Source organism: Patiria miniata, unplaced genomic scaffold (genome assembly GCF_015706575.1).
Source record: "Patiria miniata isolate m_02_andy unplaced genomic scaffold, ASM1570657v1 HiC_scaffold_7, whole genome shotgun sequence".
Classification (NCBI taxonomy): Eukaryota; Metazoa; Echinodermata; class Asteroidea; order Valvatida; family Asterinidae; genus Patiria; species Patiria miniata.
The window spans coordinates 6,902,118-6,924,621 of NW_024037074.1; the positions used below are offsets into that span (position 1 = coordinate 6,902,118).

The following is a 22,504-nucleotide window of genomic DNA, read 5'->3' on the forward strand; positions in this document are numbered from 1 at the left end:
TTAAAGCAGATATCAGTGGCTGATTCGGGGGGGGGGGGGGGGGGGGGGGGGGGGGGGGGGGGGCGGAGGGGGGCGCCTGCTCCCTGGCAGTGACCAAAAATGTTCTCAAATAAGGCCATTTTTCACTTGAGAGAGCCCTTCCACCCCCTCTCCCTGCACACCCTCTGTCCCCTGGCAGTAACCTCTCTGGATCGACCCTTGGAAATATAATTATTGTTAGTACAGAGCCAGGTGTTTATATTAAAGGAAATTTTAGCTACAGAATCCAACTTGTTTGATGGTGAGCACTAGTGACAGCGTCATTTAATGATGATAAAGGCATTATACAGGGTGAGTAAAAAAAACCGAAACCCAAATGTCGGGACTATTGTTTTAGTGAAGTTCTGCATGTAGCACTTTCAAAATCTAGGATATGAAAGCCCAATTCATAAGCTTTCTTTTAGTACAAGAATCATTTAAATCACTCGTGTACTTTTCAAGTTACGGAATTTTAAACACAACCATCAGGTGTTCTTTCAGCAAAACGAAAACAAACTACATAGGGATGTATTTTCGTTTTGCTGAAAGAACGCACATTTTTTTTGTGATCCGTGGACAGAACTTTAAAACGGTGGCTGTGTTTAAAATTCCGTAACTTGAAAAGTACATGAGTGATTTAAATGATTCTTGTACTAAAAGAAAGCTTATGAATCAGGCTTTCACATCCTGGATTTTGAAAGTGCTACATGCAGAACTTCACTAAAACAATAGTCCTGACATTTTGGTTTCGTTTTTTTTTACTCACCCTGTAGACAGTGAATCTGAAAAGATGCACCTTATAATCCGTGATCCCCATGAACATATCTGTAGAAATTGACTCATTTTTGTTTTTTTCCTTTTTTTTAAAAACCACGATGGCCAGAGGTGGCCAGAAGTGGCCAGAAGTGGCCAGAGGTGGCCAGAAGTACAAAGCTTATCTAGCACCACCACTTCTGACCTTCCGCTCTCATGAAAACACAATTTAATTTTATTTTTCAATCGGTTTTTACATTTAGGATCCAAAGCTATGAAGGCAGCAGTTTAAGTATGCTGTTCTGTACAATATTTCTTTTCACTTAAAAAAAATTGCCTGAATTAGAAAAACCCATGGGCACACGGCATTGTACATCAATAACGGGTAGTCACTTAAAAGTCTCGCGACGGATGGACTCTATTGTTTCAGAAACACGCTGCAAATGCTTTCTTCGCTGCGCATGAATTTACCACGATACATTAACTTCTAAGAAATGAAAAAACAACATCTAATGAACCTCTGAAGAACTGACAAGTGCTACTAGGAGTTTTAGCGAATGACATCACCCGAATCCTCCTTGCCGCGATATTTAGCCTTGCCGTGGCTCCACGGAAGATACCTGTACTTGACCATATGCTGTACAAAAATAAAATTAAATATTGAGAAAATGAATACAAATTTAAAATTCTCATAATTAATGAAAGCAGTCTGATAAGAGCATCTGAACTCTTGGGCCGGACCTTGTGTTGTTTTTGCTCAGCTATGCATAAATATAGGCCTGGATTATGCTTGAAATCCTCCGTACTGCTCCAGGATGTCACTGGCCAAGCCTCAACATATTGACAGTCACTGCTGCAGGATTTAGGCAGTGGTCACCCCTCCACGGACCATATTTAAGAAATAATGGAAGAATTTGCAGGATTGAGGCTATATGCTTTTTTTCCATGGGGCCAATCGGAGGATTTTGGAGGATTTTGGAAGATTGACGCTACATCCTAGCAAAAAGGCCTAGAGAGTTAGGGTTAATTCTGTAAAATTAAGACGATTACTTCCTTTTGAAGAAGCTTAATAAGTTTCTGTTTGACGGTCGATAAATGTTTGGGGTAAAATCCACAGACTTTTTTATTATCCCTTTTGTGTGTGTGTGTGTGTGGGGGGGGGGGGGGGGGGGGGTGAACAAGTTGTGTGGGGGGGGGGGAAACAAGTTGTGAGTGGCATTGCTTCACTTAACTGCGACTTGCTACAAACAAAACTGAGGTGAAGCTGCATGAATACAAGCAAGTGTGTGTAATACTGAATGAGAAAATCATTCTCTTCCTCGGATGAGAGAGTTGTCCCTTGTGCAAAACCATACCTTAATTTGTCGCTTCATGGTTAGACTGAAGAGGATGATGAAGTACATGACCAGAATAGGCCAGAAGACTGGAACATCAAATACATCAAAGAACGTGCAAAACATGGCCACCAGCACAGCTTTCGTGGCGGACAACCTGCAGCAGGAGTAAACACGCTATTAATGTAATATAAAATTTGTTTGACAATTCTTTAAAACTATTTTCATTCCAATAGTGGACTGCCATTTTGCATGGAGCTTGTTCAGAAGTAGGACTTCATCTAATCTTTTCACAGTCTCAATAAAGCCCTAATGTAAATTTTGAAAGAGGTTGTGGAATGCTCAAAGACATTTCCGTCATTTTTCGGGTATATGTAGCCTAAGGTGTGATGAAATAAAAACGACTATTGTGTCTGTCATGAAATGAGTACAAAAGGTACTTTTGAGAGCTGTTTTTTCAGGTCCTGTTTCGACCCAAACGTGCAATTTGTGTAAAAGTTGTCGTTGGGGGCAGCAAACAAAACATAGTAAATCTTGACGTAATAAACAGTTCATCACACCTTAGGCTACACATACCCGAAAAATGACGGAAATGTCTTCGAGCATTCCACAACCTCTTTAAAATAAATATTTCATAAATGTTCTCAGTTTTAACTTACCAAAATTTAAACTCGGGTAATCTTCTGATGAACGGCCTGAATTCTTCGTTTGACTTTGTGGGTAATGCAGGGCCATCATCTTCTTGAAGGAAAAAAAGGAAAATAAACTTGTTTCTTCAAGAAAGGAAACACACACAGTGCAATAAAGTTTTAAGTTTAAAAGATGAGATCAGAATAACCACATGATTGTGTAATTACCTGAGTCGTCTGTCAGTGCTGGATCGATCTTTGGCGACAAGAAAGCAATGAAGAGGTTGAGATGGTATATGCCTAGTGCATAGGTGACTATATACCAACCCTGTGTGAAACAAAAAAATGTAACAAACAATTAAAATTTGCTACAATTGAAAGCTTCTTCCATGCCTTTTCAACAAATTCTCCAAACCTGTCAACACACGTGTGCAGTTTTTTTTTATGGGGGTGAAGGGGCTCGTCAGTTCATAACACGATGTCGAAAACTAGTTTGAAATACAATATTGTCAATTATGTCAGTTATATCTGCTTAAAGGGAAAATACAACATTTGCAAACATCAAAAAATAAAACTACCAAATCATTTTGAAATACCTTGCTGGACTGTTAGTGAATGACAGTGTAAAGCATCCTGTAAAATCATGGCACCTGGTATACTGTCATTTTCAAGAAAAGTGGGTTTTTTGTATCAATTTCCAACGCTGATCGGCCGATCAGCGTTGGAAAAAAACTGGCTTTTTTTTTCAAATACTGGCCCAAATTGACCATCGCACTTGTTTGCAATCGATTACAAACCTATGAACGGGTACGAGCCAGCTAGACTGGTTCCCTGACCTTACAATTCCCCAATGTATGTAAACTGCTCTGTTTCTTCTTATATGGAGTTAGGGAACCAGACTACAGGAAATGATTGTTTTTCTTGGTTTTTATAGCATTTTCGAACCCAAAACCTCAAAAAAGTCAGTGTAACTATATTTGCTATATATTTCCAACCCCCAAATTCCATCCATTTCTGAAAATTACAGCAAAAGCAAATGATGTATATTCCCTTTAAACTAGCTAAATGTAATTCACAAATTATATTCAAACCCGCCGACTAGAGACTCTTCCATAGCAGTGGAAAGTTGACCTAACTCTTCTTCTGACATCAAATCGTTCAGTTCTCCTTTGTCTCACTGCCAAGGTTGTGTGTCTTTCTTGCCAATGGCATTCACGCAATGTCAGTGGCATACAGTATTTTTTAATGAAGGTACCAAAACAGAGGTGCTTTACAAGTGCCTCATAGATTTACAAGGGACGCCTCTCACACAAAGACAGAAAGAGAGGAATGATCGGACACCTCATGACGTTGACTCGTTTGTACAAGTTTAACTAACCCTAACCTTCCCAAATCCTCCAAATCCTCTTGCAAAATGGAGGATTTTGCAGGATTGAGGCTATATGGTAAAAAGTGTGGCTGATTTTGGAGGATGCACTGTGTCAAGGTCTTGGGCTGGACCTTGTGTTGTTTTATGCTCAGCCGCGCATAAATTTAGGCCTAGATTATACTTGAAATCCTTCACACTGCTCCAGGATGTCACTGGCTCTGCCTTAACATATTGACAGTGATTGCCGGAGGATTTTGCAGGATTGAGGCAGTAGTCACCCCTCCAAGGACCACATTCAAGAAAAAAACGGATGACTTTGCAGGATTGAGGCTGTATGCAATGTTTCCATGGAGAAAGTTTGAGGATTTTAGAGGAATGAGGTTACATCCTAGCAAAAATGTATAGGGAGTTACGGTTAAGAGACTAAAGTATAGCTTTGGGGAAAAATAAAATTTAGGCCAAAAAAAATAATAGTTCTGCTTCCGGTTTCCCTACCTACCCTATTCTGACAGCCCCTACCCTAATTTTTTTATTGGAAAAATGAGGAAAAAAACACCCAAAACCATCAATTTCTACCTTTTACCCTTGACTACACGCAGACACCCCCATATGATCGTACACACAAAAAATTGGTAAAAAAAAAAAAAAATTCCCTTCCTACCTACCCTATTTTCGAATGCCATGTAATCGGAAGCAGAACTATTTTTTTTGGCCTTAACAACTGACCTGGAGTATCAGAACTCTGAGGACGTAGAGCAATAACAGGACGACCGTCCCAGACCATCGGACAACAGGATGAGGTACTGACTTGTCCAACAAGATTTGGTATCTCTGCAATGGGAAATGATTGAAAAATCCGTCAGGTTGATTGGGCCATCTTTACCTTCAAGATTGTTAGCGAACATTCTTTTGAAAAAAACCCCACAAGGTTCTGAGTAGTTTACAAGCTAAGAACAATTTCTCAATTCAAAAGAGTTCCCTGCAATGTTTTGCATCCGAGATTGAAGAAATTAAGAGATCACTATGGACAAAATGTGTAGAAACAGACATTAGGTACCAAATGATTCCTCTGACTTACACAGTAACAAAGATGAGGAGAGTTAATCAATTTGTCACTTGTATCCTGTTGCAGTTAGCAAGAACAGACCTATAGGCAGATTGGCTTTAGGATTTTTTACCTGATGGATTATGTTACATTGCAATGGCTTCCCACTTTGACAAGTGCTGCATTCTGACAGGTGTTTAGCAGGATTCCTAGCCAAAATTATCTGGAGGTAGCGAGAGCACTAACTACTTACCATGCCGATACCTCTGAAGAATCTGACTATGATCCCTGGCTGGCTCGGAACTGAGTCACCAGGAACGTTGTTTGGTGTCCCATCCATGAAGAAAAACTGTGTGATCGGACCAACTGAGGGGACTGCAATGTTACAAAATCAAACGATGAAATAGAGTCAAAAAGTACCACCGAGATGGAATACACGCAATAAGGTTGTGAATCCAAGTGCATGACATTGGCAGTTTGCCATGGAGAGTTCATTTTTCCCAGTGCATTGTGGGAGATGGTTGACAAATTATTAGTTTTTCCGGTGAGTAGTTTGGTAAGCATATGATTTGAGTATATGGGGGGGGGGGGGGGGGGGGAGGAAGGCCCTGTACACCATGTTACACTAGGGGGCGCTCTTCAGGATATCAATATGTATACTTGCGCTTACATCGGCACAATTGCAGAATACCCCGCCACTCGATCTATCCACCTCGTAGCCGGCTACGACGTCACGGTTGGTTGACCTCAATAAACATTCTCAGCGCTACTTGTACGTACTATGCGTCATGCTCCATTGCACTCCCACTTCGTAACCGCGTAGCTGCCAACAGGGTAGTTGGTTTGGACTTAGAATTTTTTCAGCAAGTCCCATTCCTTTTGTGTTGCTTCGTTCTCAGGCATATTCAAGGGGACTCCCACTCCGTATCCGCGTAGCCGCCAACAGGGTGGTTGGTTTGGACTTAGAATTTTTTCCAGCAACTCCCATTCCTTTTGTGTTGCTTCGTTCTCAAATAATGGACCCCCACTCAGTATCCGCGTAGCTGGCATGGACTTGAATTGTTTCTTTTTCAGTGATTCCAACCTCGTAGCCAGAGAATTTAGGGGTGTATTTCCGAGTGGCAGGGTATTCTGCAATTACTCCCTTACATCAAAACAGCTCAAGCTTTTTGGTACTTTGTTTCTCCACTTTTCAGTGCTATTATAAAGCATTTTTGTTGTTGGGATGTTAACAAAAATACCTGGAAATCCGCTTTTTTTTTATAATAATGAAAAAGTGTGGGGGGATGATGCAATAGCCCATTCCCCCTTGTCAAAAAGTGTGGGGATATATACCCTCACACCCCCCCCCCTTCCCCCTCCCCCCTCCACATTATGCTTACATTTCTCCATTAAACATTTAATTAATTTAAGGCAGTGTATATTTTGCCGGAGACGGCAAACCTTTAGTAAACGTTAGTTTGCCGGATATGCACTGAACATGCGCAGTTACTGTTTTTTTGTACTTAAACATTTTCCGGTGACAAGTTTTAGTCTGGCTCCATGCCAAAATTATCGTTGTTACCTCGTATTCACAAGATGGGATTCAGACCATTTTATAATTTCGGACTTTATTTCCCTTTTTAAAAAAATCCTCCAGAGCCACAAATCTGAAAAAGAAAATGTAATACTCTGCAAAAAATGTTTGAGACATGTTAAAATAATTATAAGAAGAATATTCTCATTTATTTGGGGATGAGAAAAAAAACTTTAAAATGTGGTGCGGTCGGAATCGAACGCGAGTCATCCCGCATACAAGAGCCTTTGCTTAACCATTACACCAAACGTGCTACACAACTTTTGGTGGGAATTTAATACATCTTATAATTCAGCCCTATTTTAAAGAGTACAGCGCCCTCTGTTGATATGGATTGCCGCCGGCAAACCTTTAGTAATCGTTAGTTTGCCGTCATTACCTCCGGCAAAATATCCACTATCTTAATTTAACATGTGAGAATAATCTAGCTCTACTGAGTGGAGCGTTGAATTACGGGTACCCCTCCATACAAACGCTCCACCGATTTGCCATACTTTGGTAGCACCATACACGGTCGTCATGACGGTATGCATTTTGTGCATGCCCTCGCGAGGACAAGGCCCAAAAAAACTGATAAAGAAAATACAAATGAGGAAGACAGTAACCCTGGATAGATCCACACATTCATGACATTCCATATGACCCCTCAAATTGTTTCAAACAACCGGTAATTTTGAAAAAAGAACAAAATAGTCTGAACTTACCGCTCACAATTAAATGTGTCTGCCGAGTTGCACAGTCTATTTCACTGACATGACTGATGCATAATTCATTGCGCGCGTGTGTGACGTCACTATTGAAGAAAAACAAGTCGCGCTTACTCAATAGCTGTTTTATGTAGTCATATGTGCCCCGCGCCGTCTGACTGTGGGTTTTTGGTGCGGGGCACATATCAGTACATGAAACAGTCATTGATTAAGCGCGACTTGTTTTTCTTCAATAGTGACGTCACACACGCGCGCAATGAATTATGCATCAGTCATGTCTGTGAAATAGACTGTGCAACTCGGCAGACACATTTAATTGTGAGCGGTAAGTTCAGACTATTTTGTTCTTTTTTCAAAATTACCGGTTGTTTGAAACAATTTGAGGGGTCATATGGAATGTCATGAATGTGTGGATCTATCCAGGGTTACTGTCTTCCTCATTTGTATTTTCTTTATCAGTTTTTTTGGGCCTTGTCCTCGCGAGGGCATGCACAAAATGCATACCGTCATGACGACCGTGTATGGTGCTACCAAAGTATGGCAAATCGGTGGAGCGTTTGTATGGAGGGGTACCCGTAATTCAACGCTCCACTCAGTAGAGCTAAGAATAATCAACAATCATTAAACTAAAATAATGTGATTCATTGTAAATGTATTATTTGTGGAATGTGGAGACTGTAAATAGTGTGATAAGGAGTTTCAGGAGTTTATATGACAATTTTTTTTGCCCAGTCATTTTGACAAGCCACATAGTCATAGAGGGCGTTCTTTCCCCGTACGCAGACTGTCATGACTGTACAGCGCCTGTAGCTGTATACGAAAGTTAAACCGGCCGGCCCACGGTCTACAACGCCAATACCGACAATTTCCATGAAAAGGAAACATTTTGAACATACCTATAATATCAGATCGATGTGAAATATTCCGATATACTTCCGTTATATGTTCTCACTTTTAAAAAGTAAAAGAAAGTCACAAAAAAACTTATAAGATGTTGGAATTCTCCGATGTTCATCCAGTTCCACGTCGTGCTTTGCTCTTGAGCTCGTTCCACAAGATAATGTTGTTAATGTAAAGAATCAAATAATTATTAATTGTAATTGCATTAAATGTAAAATAAAATTATTACAGCTTATTTCTGATTTTATTTATGGTTACCTATTGTTTTCATTAAAAATTGTGGTTAACTGTATTTCATCTTATCAATAATTTTATATAACGTAATAATGAATATTGTAGGTCAAAGTTGAAAAGTTGTGACCTGCCGGTTTCTTGGGCCTGGCTCGGATGATCTGTGCGGTAGACTGTGGTGAAATAACTCGCATTCTTTCCCCGTTTTCTGCAATCTGAGGTAAATAAAGCTTCATCAACAAGTAATTATCTGTACATTAAAGCTTGTTCATAATACTGTTTCAAAATGGCAGCTCTTTGTTGTCATTTAATAAGAAATATTAAGGGTAAACTTGCAGCACCGGGGTCGATTTTTTTAATGATCATTTCAATGGGATGTGCTACCGGTACCCGTACGTACGGACTCACAGTGTAGTGGCGGACGTGTCAGATTGCGTGCGTACGTGCAGCTCGCCGAGGTTTTGCGGGCGGAAATTATGCGCTTAATACTGGTTCAATTTTTGGAACGCAAGGAGCGAAATTAACATAACAAGCCAAATTACGTCTGAGCAGTTTATCCACTTAACATTTATTTTCTGTTCGATTAACTTGGAAATTAATTGTGAAATTGTGTTGTAGGGCCTATTGACTTGTATTTTGTTCAGTGAATGAATTGAATTGAATTGAAGGAGTCCAATCCAACCGACCAATATTATGCACCCCTTTCATCCCCCACTAACCTAGTCCGAGTAACTTGGACCCAACTTATCGCCTTTTTTAACATTTGGACATGGTCTGGTGATACTGATAGTCGCCAGACCATGTCCAAATGTTAAAAAAGGCGATAAGTTGGGTCCAAACAAGTTACTCGGACTACCACTAACCTAACCAGCTTCATTTTCCAGAAATGCAAGAATGAAAAATACAGTGCACAGGAGAAAAAAAGTCAGGAAAACATTTAATTTCTAATATTAAAAAAAATATGATTTAATTTAAAGTTTTGAAGTGATTATATTTGGGTAAAAATCATATGCTAAATTGGGTACATTCTTTGAAAATTTCAGGGATTTTATTAGTGAAAACCTAAACATCCAAATACACTTGATGCCATTGTTTTCTACCCACAGAAGATTGTTTTGGGGGTATTGTTTTTTGAGCCCAAACGAGTACCCATTTTACAGGGACCATTTTGTGGGCGTGGCATCTATTTGGAAAACAATGGCGAAATAAGCCCAAAATGCGAGTCATTTATTCAGACTTTTTGCAGTAGATGAAAAAGTTGAGTTGAGAATTACATGTTGAAACAAAATTTAGGACAAATTTTCTCTTTAAGGGGCGTGGACACCTTTCATAATTTGGGGGTGGGGAAAACAGAAATGAGTAAATTTTTTGAGTAAACAAACAAATTTTGTGTCAATTTCAGTTATCAAATGAACATATAGCAGTTTGAGATACGTTTACAGTGTATAGTAGAATAAACTTTTATTTTGCTTATTTCAGACCCCAAAACCCACCTGAATTTGGCCTTTCATGAGAAGTCACTCTTTCCTACCACTTTTGGACATTTTAGTTTTATGCCTAAAAACAAAGACATACCCGCTAAAATTTCATGGAAATATTAACAAGCTTTATAGGTTTGCTTATTTAATGTCGTAAAAAAAATGGAAAGTTGGGTTAGATTGTTGTTGTTTGTTCATATTTAAGGTGTGCCTCCTTTTTAGGAAAAAAACTGTGACACGCCCCCAAAGGGGAACAAAAGGTTTTTGATTTGACAGCTAGATTTTCTGTTTACACCTTTTGTCCCCCCCCCCCCACTTTTTTAAGATGTGGCCCCACCCCCGACAGAGGCACAATTCTGGAATTATATCATTCTCATCAAGTAGCACTTGGGTGAGCTGTCCAAATACGAAAAAAAGAAAAGTGAAATTATCGGAATAGTTTTTTGCAGATTTCATAATGTCATGGCCCCACCCATAAAAGGTTTTTCAAAAATGGCATCAAGTGGTTTTGAACTTGTTGAGGCATCCATAAGTGATCCTGAGCGTTTCAAAGAGTGTACCCAAAACTGCACACCCACAAGCCCTCTGACTAACTGCCATATAGTTTTCTTGCAGAAATATATCCGATAATTATTTGCCTTGGTATTATAAAACCATTTTCCTAAGTATGCCAAATTCAATGTGTTTTTTGCACAGATCCGGTCCCAGTGAAACACCATGCCGATTACCAAGATTTACGCTCGTCAAATCTTCGACAGCCGGGGCAACCCAACTGTGGAAGTTGATCTGACAACGGAGAAGGGTAATAACATTCAATCCCTGGGGATATGAATTACGTACGGAATGAGAAAGATAGAATAAAAAGGTTGTTAAGGACATTCTAGATAGAAGGAAGGGGTCGGTTGTAGAGTTTCTGTTGAGGCCATTCAGTTGTATACACTACCAGAAAAGTTCAATTTTACAATTAGCATTATTTCCTTGTTATTTAGGCTTTGAGGGAGGTAGTGAGAGACAATACGTCCTTTGCGTTGCAGTCTTCTTTGGGGTGTGTGCTATGGTTCCTTAGGGATAAGAACCTGTTATTATTATACTGAAGTAGACCCCTTTATACATGTATTACTGAATTAGGCCAAGTAAAAAAAACACACCAGTTGATCGTCCGGGTTTTCCTAAAACGAGGAGGATGAGGGTAATTTTTTTTAATTGAAAAATGGGCCAAAGTAGCCATATTTTATAGCTTACACGATATGTTCCTTAAAAAGGAGGAGGCCCTTTCTATTTGATAGTTCTGGGTAGTTGTCTACAAGTTGATGACTACAAAACCTTCTTAATTAAAGTGCTTATTGAACATTAGTAAAGCTACTATGCATTAACTTCTGAAACAACCTTAGAAAAAAATGTTATGCCTGAAATTAAAAAAATTAAAAAAGAATGACGCAGCCTCAAAAAAGGCCTTAAGGTAACAAAAATGGCTGCAAGATGTACAAATCTATATCATTGATTATATCATTGATTTAAATGAATTTGACACATGTGTAACCATTAAAAAAAAACCAAAAATGATGTGATTTCTAGGAGTTTTCCGGGCAGCTGTGCCAAGCGGGGCTTCTACTGGAATCTACGAGGCCTTGGAGCTCCGAGATAAAGACCCGAAGAAATACCTGGGCAAGGGAGTGGAGAAAGCGATTGCCAATGTCAATGAGATCATCGGGCCAGCTCTGATCTCAAAGGTAAACCTGCCAGAGTTGGGCCTAGTAAAAGAATAAACCAGTCTCTCCTCCATGCCTGGTTCCCTTTTCCCACATGCTTCCTTTGTTTTGTTTTTAGTCATACATTTGCAATTTATTGTGCAAATTTTGTCAATATATTGTCTTTTTATTTGTTTCCAACAACAATTGCAGCTATTAGAGAGGGTGACGGCTCCTTTGGACACAATTTTGTGTCAGCCAAAGAGTCGAGAAAATGGATGAATCCATCCGCCATCTTTGAAAATCCACCATCTTGGGGGAAAAATAAGGGGCCGCCTCCTTCATTTTTTCAGATTAACAATTTCTTTTTTACTCAGCCTTATAAATCAAATCACAAATCAATCAAAAATAAATCAAGAGTCAAATCACAAGTCACTCACAAGTTGATCACAAATCAATCACAAGAGAAATCACAAATCAATCCCAAGCCTAGTCATAAGTAGTCTATGTAATAGACCATGGCAATCTATAATTTTGAAGAGATTCGCTGATTAATTATGCAAGACAACCACATCTTCACCTCTAGATTTTGACCAATCAGCGGGCGCATTCTATGTCGGGTCTTCGGTCATTCACCCGTTGTCCCGTCTAGACATGGATAAAAAAAAAAACCGCTAGACACAGCAACAAAGCCTATGGTCACGCGCTCTGTATTATGTTACTCGCCACGCGCCCGGCTGTTGTTGTATTACAAAACACTGCATTCGAATTGACCAATCACAGTTTTAGTCCTGATTTGGGAATGAAATGACATCACGATTTTAGTAAAGTCGACTCCCATTGGCTGGTGCGCGGCTTGCATATATCTGCATGTTTAGACATATCAGACGTTATTCAAGAGACCTGGCTTCGTGGATAACGGGTGATACTCGGACTAAGTCGTAAGTAGCATGGCATGAACAGTGCCTTTGTCACAGTTTATTGGAGTAGCTTTTGACTTGACTTCGGACCGGCAGGCTTGTGATGATGAACTCGTCCTCATTTTTCGTTTTTTTTAGAAAATTTTAATGCTGAAGATACACAATAGTTCCGAGAATATTATGGATATTTCTGAGCAGTGTCTAGATATTTCAAGTATTTGAGATCATTATTTTAGGGGTTTCAATTTCCATATTTTATTTATTTTCAGAATCCGGATGTCACCAAACAAGCCGAGGTTGATAAGATGATGCTGGATCTGGATGGCACTGAAAACAAATGTGAGTAGAAATATTTGCTGATAGTACAAGTCATAACCAGAATTTTCTGAAACGATGTCTGAAAAGTTTTGAGCAGCTGCAAAGTGCAAAATTTGGTTTAGACTGATATGGCCAATAGTCAACTGTAACTTCACCCAGATTTTGAAGGACGTTAAAGGATTAGGATTAAAAAGGAATCACTTTCTGCTGTCCATAACAATCCTTCAACTTTCAACTCTCCAACTCCAAGACATTTTGTTAACTGGTAACTTGTTTTCCCTGGTGTCCTTCCAGCCAAGCTTGGAGCTAATGCCATCCTGGGTGTATCTCTCGCTGTCTGCAAGGCTGGGGCCGCACACTCTGGTGTGCCTCTCTATCAGTGGATCGCAAAACTGGCTGGCAATGATAAGGTCGTTCTCCCAGTTCCGGTAAGACAGGTGGAATTCTGTACTATTTATAGGAATTTGCATCAGGGAAATGTCAATTGGATATTGAGTTTTGCCCTTCGCAGACATATTTCTTACCAGCCGGCCAACCCCGGCAAACTTGGTGGTCGAGTGGTAAGATGTCTGCACTTGCAAGCAAGAGGTCGTGGGTTCGAGTCTTACCCGAGTAAGCTTGTGAAGTTTTTTGCAAGTCCTCGGACAACACTGAGTATGATGGGCAAAACCCAACATTGAGTATGGAATTCTGTTGTGAGTTTCTGCACCGAAATACAAGTATTTTATTGTTCATGATGAAGTTTTCTTGTGTTGGGTTTAACATCAGATTTTGAATTGGCAGGTCGTTCTAGCAGGATTTTGGTTGACTAGTTTAAACATCTGACCTAGAAAGCAAGTGGCAAGGGGTTCGAGTCCCACCGACGAAGTCTTGCAAATTTAATAATAGGAAATGCGTTAATGGCTATATTCCTGAAAAGAGTAGAAACTCTTTGTTGAGTAGTTTATAAGAATATTGAAAGGAGAGTACTAAGTTTTAAGATACGAAAGTGTGCCGAATAATAGATTACAATTTTTTTTCTTTGATTTTTTTTTCTCATCTAGGCTTTCAATGTGATTAACGGAGGCAGCCATGCTGGCAATAAACTGGCTATGCAGGAGTTTATGTTGCTCCCTACAGGTTGGTGTTCTGTTATGATTTATGTCACTTGTGGACCGGGCAGTGCTATCATATAGGATGTCCTGTAACATCCACTATACTAGTTTATATAACTGACATACAGATCCTTGTCATTTGATTGGTTGAACGCACATCACGTGACATTCATTGTTGCTCCCATTCACGCCGGGGCTCAAATAGTCCCATCCGCCCATGGTGTATGGGATTTACTATTCAACAGTTAGGATCATCCTTGTGCCATGGCGCGATATTTGTGTGCAAATGCATGCTGGTGTGAGCGTTGCGCGTAGTGCATATTGTTACACAAGAGCCAGCAGCTACAGAGTTGGGTTCAAACATTTCATGAAGGGGTGGTTCGGAAGAGAGAAATGCATTTCCCACCAATTTTATATTGAAATTGAAGTTCATTTTAACTGTAAATCAAATGACAAGGATCTATATGTCAGTTATATAAAACAAATATTGATGAGTGGCTTTAAATTGTGAAATTGGAGGAATATTATCGCTCGGTAAAATCTGGACTTTTCCAGTTCACTCGTCCCCAGATTTTACCTTGCGATAATATTCCTCCCATTCCACTCTGAGCCACTCAATATTTGTATAGCAGACCATCAGCATGAAAAGACTTGCAGTGAATAGCCATTTTGTTTCTAGTACCCACTCATAAAATACCAGGTCTGTTTCACAAGGTAATCTTGTTCATCCTTTATCCAAATCTAACTCAGGAAAACGTAAACTTGCGTCTCGTGGAGTTAATTTATTCAATGACCTCTCTGCGATACTTAAACATCCTTTGCCTCCCACTCTTGCCAGCTCTACAAGAACCTAATAGATTAATATTTTATGGTACATGTACATGTATGTCTTGTTTTTGTCTTTTTACTGCCAATGTACATGTAACAACCGTGATTAACCTTGTCTCATTTTACTGTTCATTAATCTTCTTAATTATATCTTTGTAATGTTTTTATTGCTTGTTCTATTTTTATACTATTGTATGTTTGTCGTTACTGCTGGGCACCTTTGAAAACTAAAAGGTCTTCCAGGATATACAATAAATAAATAAATAAATAAATTCTGAATCAATTGAATAGACTTTTGTGCACTCTGGGACCAGCTCTCCTAGGCTTACCTTATATTGTTTTGTAGGTGCGAGTTCCTTCAAGGATGCCATGCGAATCGGCGCAGAGATCTATCAGAACCTCAAGGCTGTCATCAAGAAGAAATACGGACAGGACGGTGAGCTTGAGAAGTTTGGGACAACTTCATCTGCTACAGACCATTATCATGTTGCAGCCATTGGATTTTTTTTCCCATTCAAATCAATGTAACCAAAGCGAGGCTGGAAGGAAAAATAGTCTGGTTCCTTTTTGCAGAAAAAAAGTGTCATTCAGTACTGTTATCGGATACAGGGAACATGACTGAAATGGTGGCGGCATGATAAGGGTCTATAGGCCTGTCTGGGATAAGTTGCAGGATCTTGAACAACGTTCCCGCAATCTTCCCACAGTGCAGTCATTAGCATTGTTTACAAAATGATAACTTCATTGCAGGAAGATTCAAGGAAAGTTGTTCAGAATATTGCAACTACTACCTGATACCTGTTGCAGATGAAATTGTCCACACCCTATCCGGGATATTTTATTAGATAACTCCTAACAAGTCCGCACATTAACATCTCATTTATGTCATTTTCATTTGAAAAAGAACAAGTTAAGTAAATGCTGTCTGTACAGGCGGGCCTACTGTTCTCATTAGAAATTTCCGTCATTACTTATTGGTCAAAATTGTATGGTCACCTTGATTTATAAGTTTTTTTAACTTGTTGTTTTATAGCAACCAATGTCGGTGACGAAGGAGGGTTTGCTCCAAATATTCAGGACAACCGTGAAGGTTTGTACTCCAAATTTTTGTTGCACTTTTGGAATTGTGTATTGAAATTAATGAGCCGAGTATATAGCTATTTATCTGTGTACTTTGAGTTTCTAAAAACTACAAAAGCAGGAACATTCCTCTGGGACTACCAGCTGTTTAACACGTTAGTGTCTGTACTGTGCCCCAAACCGCCCCAAACTGCCCTGCCTGTTACTTCTTATACTGCCCAAAACTGCCCCGGCACTGTTGGTTTTACTGGTTTCATCAAGGAGTAACTACAGTGTAATACAGTTTAATACAGTGTAACACAAGTGCGCTAATGTGTTAAGGAACACAAGTGTGTAATGTGTTAACCCCTTGACGCCGGTATTGTGCGGCCACGGACAGCTGCACATTGGGTGGAATGTGAACGTGCAGGCATTCAGTCATTGTCTATGAATGGATGCGGCTATGCAGCAGGAATGCGGCAATAGCAGTGCCCCGGCTTATCAGCTTTTGTTCGAGCTGCGTCTAGAGCCGTCAGCCAGCGTTAAGGGGTTAATATGGAACACATGTTGTTCCTAGTTGGAACAGGCTGGAGAGAATTTTCCATACTGATAGATTTGCCTATGCACTCATGTGTTATCTCCGGAACACCTTGTTCCAAATTGGAAACATGCCAGAAACAGGCATAAGTCTGATAATGATTCCTTGTTAGCCCCCCTGGAACTGCAAGCCTTGGGTCTCGGGTTCAAGTCCCATTATCAGGGTTCCCACAGAACTATTAAAATGAAATTCCACAACTTTTCCACAACTTTCCATGATAGCTTTAAATTCCGAAATTGTTCCATTACGTACAATCTCTATTTGATTCTCATCAGGTCTTGAGCTGTTGAAGATAGCTATTGAGCAAGCAGGTTACACTGATAAGGTCCAGATCGGCATGGACGTTGCTGCATCGGAATTCTACCGTGACGGGAAGTATGACTTGGACTTTAAGAGCCCCAGCCCGGATCCAAGCAAATTGGTGAGTGAACTGTTAAATATCTTTCAAACAAAAGGAGAAAATAAGTTTAAAATATTTGAAACCTTTCTGGAATGTAGTATATTTCGTCGCGTCAGTGCAACGAAGGGCAAGTTCGCGCAAGGACTATAGTTAACCATTGGTCGACTAACGCTTGCCCGAACTCTGTATAGTCGACGATGGTTAACTACGCTAGTCGACTATTTGGAACCAACCTACTGGGGTTGGTTGCTTCGCTGGTAGCCATAGCCGCGCGCGTTCATAACGTACAGCAGGGAGCCAGGATCCAGACGTTTTGCAATGACATTTTGACCAGCGTTTGACTAGAGACGTTCGCACTTTGCTATTAGTGCGCAGGCGTAAGGTACGTCACAAATCAACCACTAGTCGACTAATGGTCCTTGCCCGAACTTGGCCAAGGTCGTAACTCCATTCTGCAACAAAGTTGTATCTCTCGCAAATACGCTCCATGCAACAAAGTCGTATCTCGCGTGAATACGCTCCATGCAACAAGGTCGTATCTCCACGTCCATTGACTTTTGTGTACATCCAAGTTATTAAGTGAGAAACGACCTTCTGACATTCTGAAACTCGCGTTTCACGTACGGCCCATTTTAGGAGATACGTTGTTGCACAGACACAACGATTTCTTTGTTTTTTTGCACTAGTAAGCAAGAGGTTGTGGGTTCGAGTCCCACTCGAGTAAGGTTGTGATTTCTTTTCTCACAAGGTGTCTTACAGTGCTTATAAAATTACATGGCTGCAGAGCAAAAGAGAGTATGCCTGAAATGAGACTAATAAAATCCATCAGTGCATCAAATATTGATCAATAACGAATGATTTATTGAATCATTACATTGATTATCAATGTGGCATATCCCTGATTTCTGGTTTTTTTATTCCTTCTTTTCCCACAGTTGACCGGTGCTAAGCTGTCGGAAATGTACCGTGATTTCATTCAGAACTACCCAGGTAAGATGGTAGCTTGTGATATTGGCCTGTTTTGCTTACCAAGTGAAATTACGGTGTTTTTGATTGGACAGTTGTCTATCAAATAGTTACATACCCTGTTTTGATTGGACAGTTTTGTCTATGCACCCTCTTGATTGGCTCGTTGTGGCCATGATCAAGTGGATATGCCCTGTTTTGATTGGACAGTTTTGTCAACCAAACAATGTTTGGTCTCTTTTGATTGGATAGTTGTGTCTATCAAGACATTTTGCTGTTTTGTGATAGGACTGTTGTGATAAGTTATTTTGCTCTTATTTTGATTGGACAGTTGAGTCTAGTTACTTATTCTCCTCTATTTTAAGTGGAAAGTTGTGTCTATCAATTTCTTTTTCTCTGTTTTGATTGGACAATTGTATCAATTCTTTTTGCTGTGTTTTGATTGGCCAGTTGTGTCTAACAATAATTGTTTACTGTGTTTTGATTGGCCAGTTGTTCCTATTAAACATTATTCCTGTGTTTTGATTGGCTAGTTGTATCTATTGAGGACTGTCATGACCAGGATGACTGGGAGTCTTGGTCAGCATTTACCGGCTCCACAAACATCCAGATCGTCGGCGATGACTTGACGGTCACCAACCCCAAGCGAATCAAGGTAGCCATCGAGAAGAAGGCCTGTAACTGCCTGCTGCTGAAAGTCAACCAGATCGGATCAGTGACCGAGTCCATTGAAGCGTAAGTCAGAGACAATTTGTAATGGCTATGGCTGCCAGTTACATACGAGTCTATGGGACTTTGATTCAGCCGCTTGCATAGCAGTGGCCAGCAGTGGCTAAGTAATATGGATACTACCTAAAGGCCGTTTCGTACTTCATGCTAACGCAAAGCGAATTTGACGTCAGGATGTGTTCAACTTTCGCGAATTCGCAGCGCGAAAACTTGCCATGAAGTAACAATTTGGCGTTTGCGTTCACCTTCACCCAGAGTATGAGACAGCCTTAGCCTTGCTGCTTGTACTTGTCTGACACATGACGATTATTCTGTCAAGGGTGCGTAGGTCTGTGTTTTGTTTCCAAGTGTCATGTTTTGTTCTGGACACAGTTCTATCAACGTTGGACAGCTAGTACATAATGTTATGTGATTAACCAGATTGTGTCGGCGGCCGTGTTAACATGCACTAGCTGTATTTATTTACAGGCACGGCTTACAGTTTAAAACGTCAAGCGTGCTACGACTCGCCTCCAGTTGACGTCTAAACATGCTGATCCCTCGTGTCTTTTGTACACACACACACACACACACACACATACTTGTTTCACATGACTAGTGTGGACTTTCCATTGCTTTCGTGTAGTTAAGAAAAACCAGTGAAAAAACTCATTTTTCTCAAACTGTGAAAACTCTTTCAACCCAATTTTTTTTCTATGATTCCCTTTAGTGTTTCTCTTCATTCTGCTACAGATAAACCTAACCCAAAAATGCCTCTAAACCTGTTTTCCAGAAATGGGGAAACACTGTGTGGACGTGGGGCAAGTCCACACAACGTCGGTGCTACCTACATTATGTGGACGTCTTTTGTTCGGAAGTCCACACTGCGTATGTAAGACAAACTCACCCACACACACACACACACACACAAGTGAAGTCTGTGAAGGTGGACCGTGTGCTGATCTTGAATTGGCCGCTGTGCACGGCCTATTGTTCTACAATTTACGCTCCGAGGCTGCTCTTGATAATGCTAGAAGCCAGTCATGGTTTGAGGCTTAAGGAAACAGGACAAATCATTCTTAAATTATATTGCCTGTTGTTTACAGGTGTAAGTTGGCCCAGTCTAATGGATGGGGTGTGATGGTCAGCCATCGCAGCGGCGAGACTGAAGACACCTTTATTGCTGATCTTGTGGTGGGGCTGTGCACCGGCCAGATAAAGACCGGTGCCCCATGCCGCTCCGAACGCCTGGCCAAATACAACCAGATACTACGGTGAGTTTTTTGGCATCTTTTACCCAATCCAACTTTAAGTGACCCAGGCAAGCTCTGAGCGACAGATCTATAAACACGTGTCAATAACAAGATAAAAGTTGAATTCATCAGATGAATATTATTTTTCATCATGTTTTAGTTCCCTGACCAGCCTTCATGTCAAGAATTCAGGAATTCATAATCCTCCATCTAATCCTGTTTAGTCTGTCAATTTTCTCCATTTTTAGAAAACAAAAATTGAATTTAGTCCTCAGACTTCAGTGTAATTGTCGAGGTTTGCCCTGATATTCTGATTAACCAGAAAGGCTGAAGACACTTGAAATGTCATTCCTCCTACTTTTAGCTTAATACCTGTATCCAAAATTGATGGACTTTTGATTGCGATACTGTTAAAATCTTGCTTTAGTGTCTTAAAAGCAACTTGATTTTCATTTCAATGTGACATTTTGCAGAAATTTGTGTCAGCATGTGTCAGCATGTGATTCAACTATGGTACTTACGATTGCTTGATTGTCTTTGTAGGATTGAAGAGGAACTTGGAGCCAATGCTGTGTACGCTGGTGTGAAATTCAGGCACCCTCTGAAGTAGGAACCCCCCTCCTGGAGGAATGGTTCGGTCCAGAATGAACAGAGATTGGCTATATTTACATAGTAGTTGGGTCAAACCACTAAGGTGAGATAGGGAGTAGAAATTATCAGATCCCACCCTAAAGATATATTATGAATGAATTATAAGGAAGTGTTTGTCTTCTTACTTGGACTTTTCACTTGGCAGCCATTTTGTCTGGTTCCATGAATCTAGATCACCTAAAGTTGGGTAGTTTCCCGGAACGGCACCAGATCATATTTGATCATGGGTACCTATCGGTATTTGAGAATCATGGCAGGCAAAAATGCAGCAATGCGAAATTCCATGTGTTGTGATGTGCAGTACCCAATGGTGATATTGTTAGACTGTCACTGTACAAACTCTTGAGGGCGCCAGATTGCGTTTGTGAATTACATGCACTCCTATGGAAGCCGCTGGCTTATGGCTGCAGCCACTTTCCATAGACTCGTGTGTTATTTCTAGCCGTAGCCATGTGATTTTAGATACGGCCGAAGCCCCATAAGTACTGGACTTCCTCCCTATTGTGAGCCACGCAGTTATTTCAGACAAAATTTCCCAAAATTTCCCCTGAAACTTACAGGATAACTAGACGTCTACAAGTACGGAATACAATTGTTCCTGGTTATTAACCAAGTAATTAGTTTCCCGAGAAAATGTGGGAGAAAAAAAGGTTTAGATTTCAAATTTGGCAGCACAACTTTTCAGGAATTTTAGCATGCATCGCTTTGTGGCTTACAATACTGAGGAAGACGCATATATGGGTCCGAGCAGACAGTACTCCTTTCGGTAGTGAACGTTTTGTAGTCTTTCAGCTGTATTTGCATGGCATAAAATCATACTTCTCACTTTAATGGATATTCCAAATTTGTTTGTGGTGTGTTTAGGCTTAGTCTGCCTCCTTTCCCATTTCTAACTTTAAAAAGTGAGGTAGATAGGTTGCTAGACTGATAAAAAATTAGTAAACGCCCTGCCACCTCAAGAAAAATACAGTAAAGTTGTGAATGCCAAAAGTTGGACAGTCAAGGAATTTTACTTGAAATGTCAAAAGAAATGTTTGAAGGTTGATTTTTTTTCAGCAACTTGGGAACCTGGCCAAAGCCACAAAACTCCCCAAGTGAATGACTTTTGGTTACATGATGAAACTGTTAGAGAATTTATGTTTCTATTGCGTGAAAAAAAAATAAATATATTTTAAGGATGTTAAAAGTCTCTCCAAATATATACAGTTGCAGTATTTTCAAGTGAAATACAAGTGCACATCCAACTTGACGGTAAGTCAGTTGATCAGAGGTGAAGTTTGGGTTAGTACAGTTTACTTTTGAAGTGACGTTTAGAACAGCTGCTAGAGTATTAGTGGAATTTTGAGTCGGGGTGATGTAAATCAAATTAGGTTTTGCCCTTCACCGACGTACTAGAAAGCAGGAGGTCGTGGGTTCGAGTCCCACCGAGTGATATTTTCCAACTTTCACTCGGGAGGTAACACACTGAGTATACAGTGTTTGTACGTCGGTGAAGGGCAAAACCTAATTTGAATATTAGTGGAATTGAACCTTTTTTCGCTGTCAGTCAAAAGGAATACAAACAAAAAGACTTGAAGATGGAATGAAGTAGTTTTCAAAAAGTAAAATAAAATGGAAAAAAAAAAACAACTGCAAAATGTGAGTAAACTGAACTATTTTGCTTTAGTTAATAGAATTAAGGACTAGAACGGTTGGAGAATGCCACATAGATCTTGTCATAGTGATTAGTCTGAGTTTATTTTCTGATGACTAGTTCTGCAAAATTTCTCTGCAATATCTGCATATTTCAAGTTCCTATTCTGCCGTGATGTGGTGTAAGATATAAGCATGCATAAACTGTTTGTAGTATTTTATTAAATTGTGAATTGAACAAAAGATAATGATTTGTTCTTTTTTAAAAACTTTCTAATCAACTGCTCCTATGCTTAGCATAAAGGTTTTGGATAGTTCAATAAAAACATCTCTATAGTATATCATGTTG

At 40.0% G+C, this 22,504-nt stretch overlaps 2 protein-coding genes across 4 annotated transcripts; one reads left to right on the plus strand and one right to left on the minus strand.

Annotated features, from left to right (window-relative positions):
• Positions 1-769: 769 nt before the first annotated feature.
• Positions 770-8,495, minus strand: LOC119744698 (protein RER1-like). 2 transcript variants are annotated; one of them, XM_038220768.1, is made up of 7 exons: positions 8,328-8,495; positions 5,402-5,523; positions 4,830-4,934; positions 2,963-3,062; positions 2,765-2,843; positions 2,127-2,262; positions 770-1,408 (listed from the first exon to the last, which is right to left on the minus strand). In XM_038220768.1, exons 2-7 carry the CDS (start codon positions 5,486-5,488, stop codon positions 1,322-1,324), a joined length of 594 nt encoding a protein of 197 aa, XP_038076696.1. In that variant the 5' UTR covers positions 5,489-5,523; positions 8,328-8,495; the 3' UTR covers positions 770-1,321. The 2 variants fall into 2 exon arrangements, with proteins under 2 accessions (XP_038076696.1, XP_038076695.1); XM_038220767.1 differs by having other exon boundaries at positions 2,765-2,846.
• A 187-nt stretch (positions 8,496-8,682) lies between these two features.
• LOC119744700 (enolase-like) lies at positions 8,683-22,499 on the plus strand. Of its 2 annotated transcripts, none has more exons than XM_038220771.1 (13): positions 8,683-8,804; positions 10,737-10,842; positions 11,616-11,770; positions 12,918-12,987; positions 13,261-13,394; positions 14,010-14,085; positions 15,235-15,324; positions 15,922-15,978; positions 16,821-16,966; positions 17,881-17,935; positions 18,445-18,646; positions 19,726-19,893; positions 20,416-22,499. In XM_038220771.1, the coding sequence occupies exons 2-13, from the start codon at positions 10,758-10,760 to the stop codon at positions 20,480-20,482; spliced, it is 1,305 nt and encodes a 434-aa protein (XP_038076699.1). In that variant the 5' UTR covers positions 8,683-8,804; positions 10,737-10,757; the 3' UTR covers positions 20,483-22,499. The 2 variants fall into 2 exon arrangements, with proteins under 2 accessions (XP_038076699.1, XP_038076698.1); XM_038220770.1 differs by having other exon boundaries at positions 8,683-8,782.
• Positions 22,500-22,504: the final 5 nt, after the last annotated feature.

What these genes read in the sequence shown, in the direction of transcription:
- LOC119744698 (XM_038220767.1), bottom strand. Translation starts at nt 5,488, where the DNA reads ATGGATGGGACACCAAACAACGTTCCTGGTGACTCAGTTCCGAGCCAG. An exon ending in AGCACTGACAGACGACTCAG is followed by an intron (nt 2,847 to 2,962) that starts GTAATTACACAA and finishes TTTTCCTTCAAG; the next exon opens with AAGATGATGGCCCTGCATTA. An exon ending in TTACCCGAGTTTAAATTTTG is followed by an intron (nt 2,263 to 2,764) that starts GTAAGTTAAAAC and finishes CTCCTGCTGCAG; the next exon opens with GTTGTCCGCCACGAAAGCTG.
- LOC119744700 (XM_038220771.1), top strand. Translation starts at nt 10,758, where the DNA reads ATGCCGATTACCAAGATTTACGCTCGTCAAATCTTCGACAGCCGGGGC. An exon ending in GTTTATGTTGCTCCCTACAG is followed by an intron (nt 14,086 to 15,234) that starts GTTGGTGTTCTG and finishes ATTGTTTTGTAG; the next exon opens with GTGCGAGTTCCTTCAAGGAT. An exon ending in GTGACCGAGTCCATTGAAGC is followed by an intron (nt 18,647 to 19,725) that starts GTAAGTCAGAGA and finishes TGTTGTTTACAG; the next exon opens with GTGTAAGTTGGCCCAGTCTA.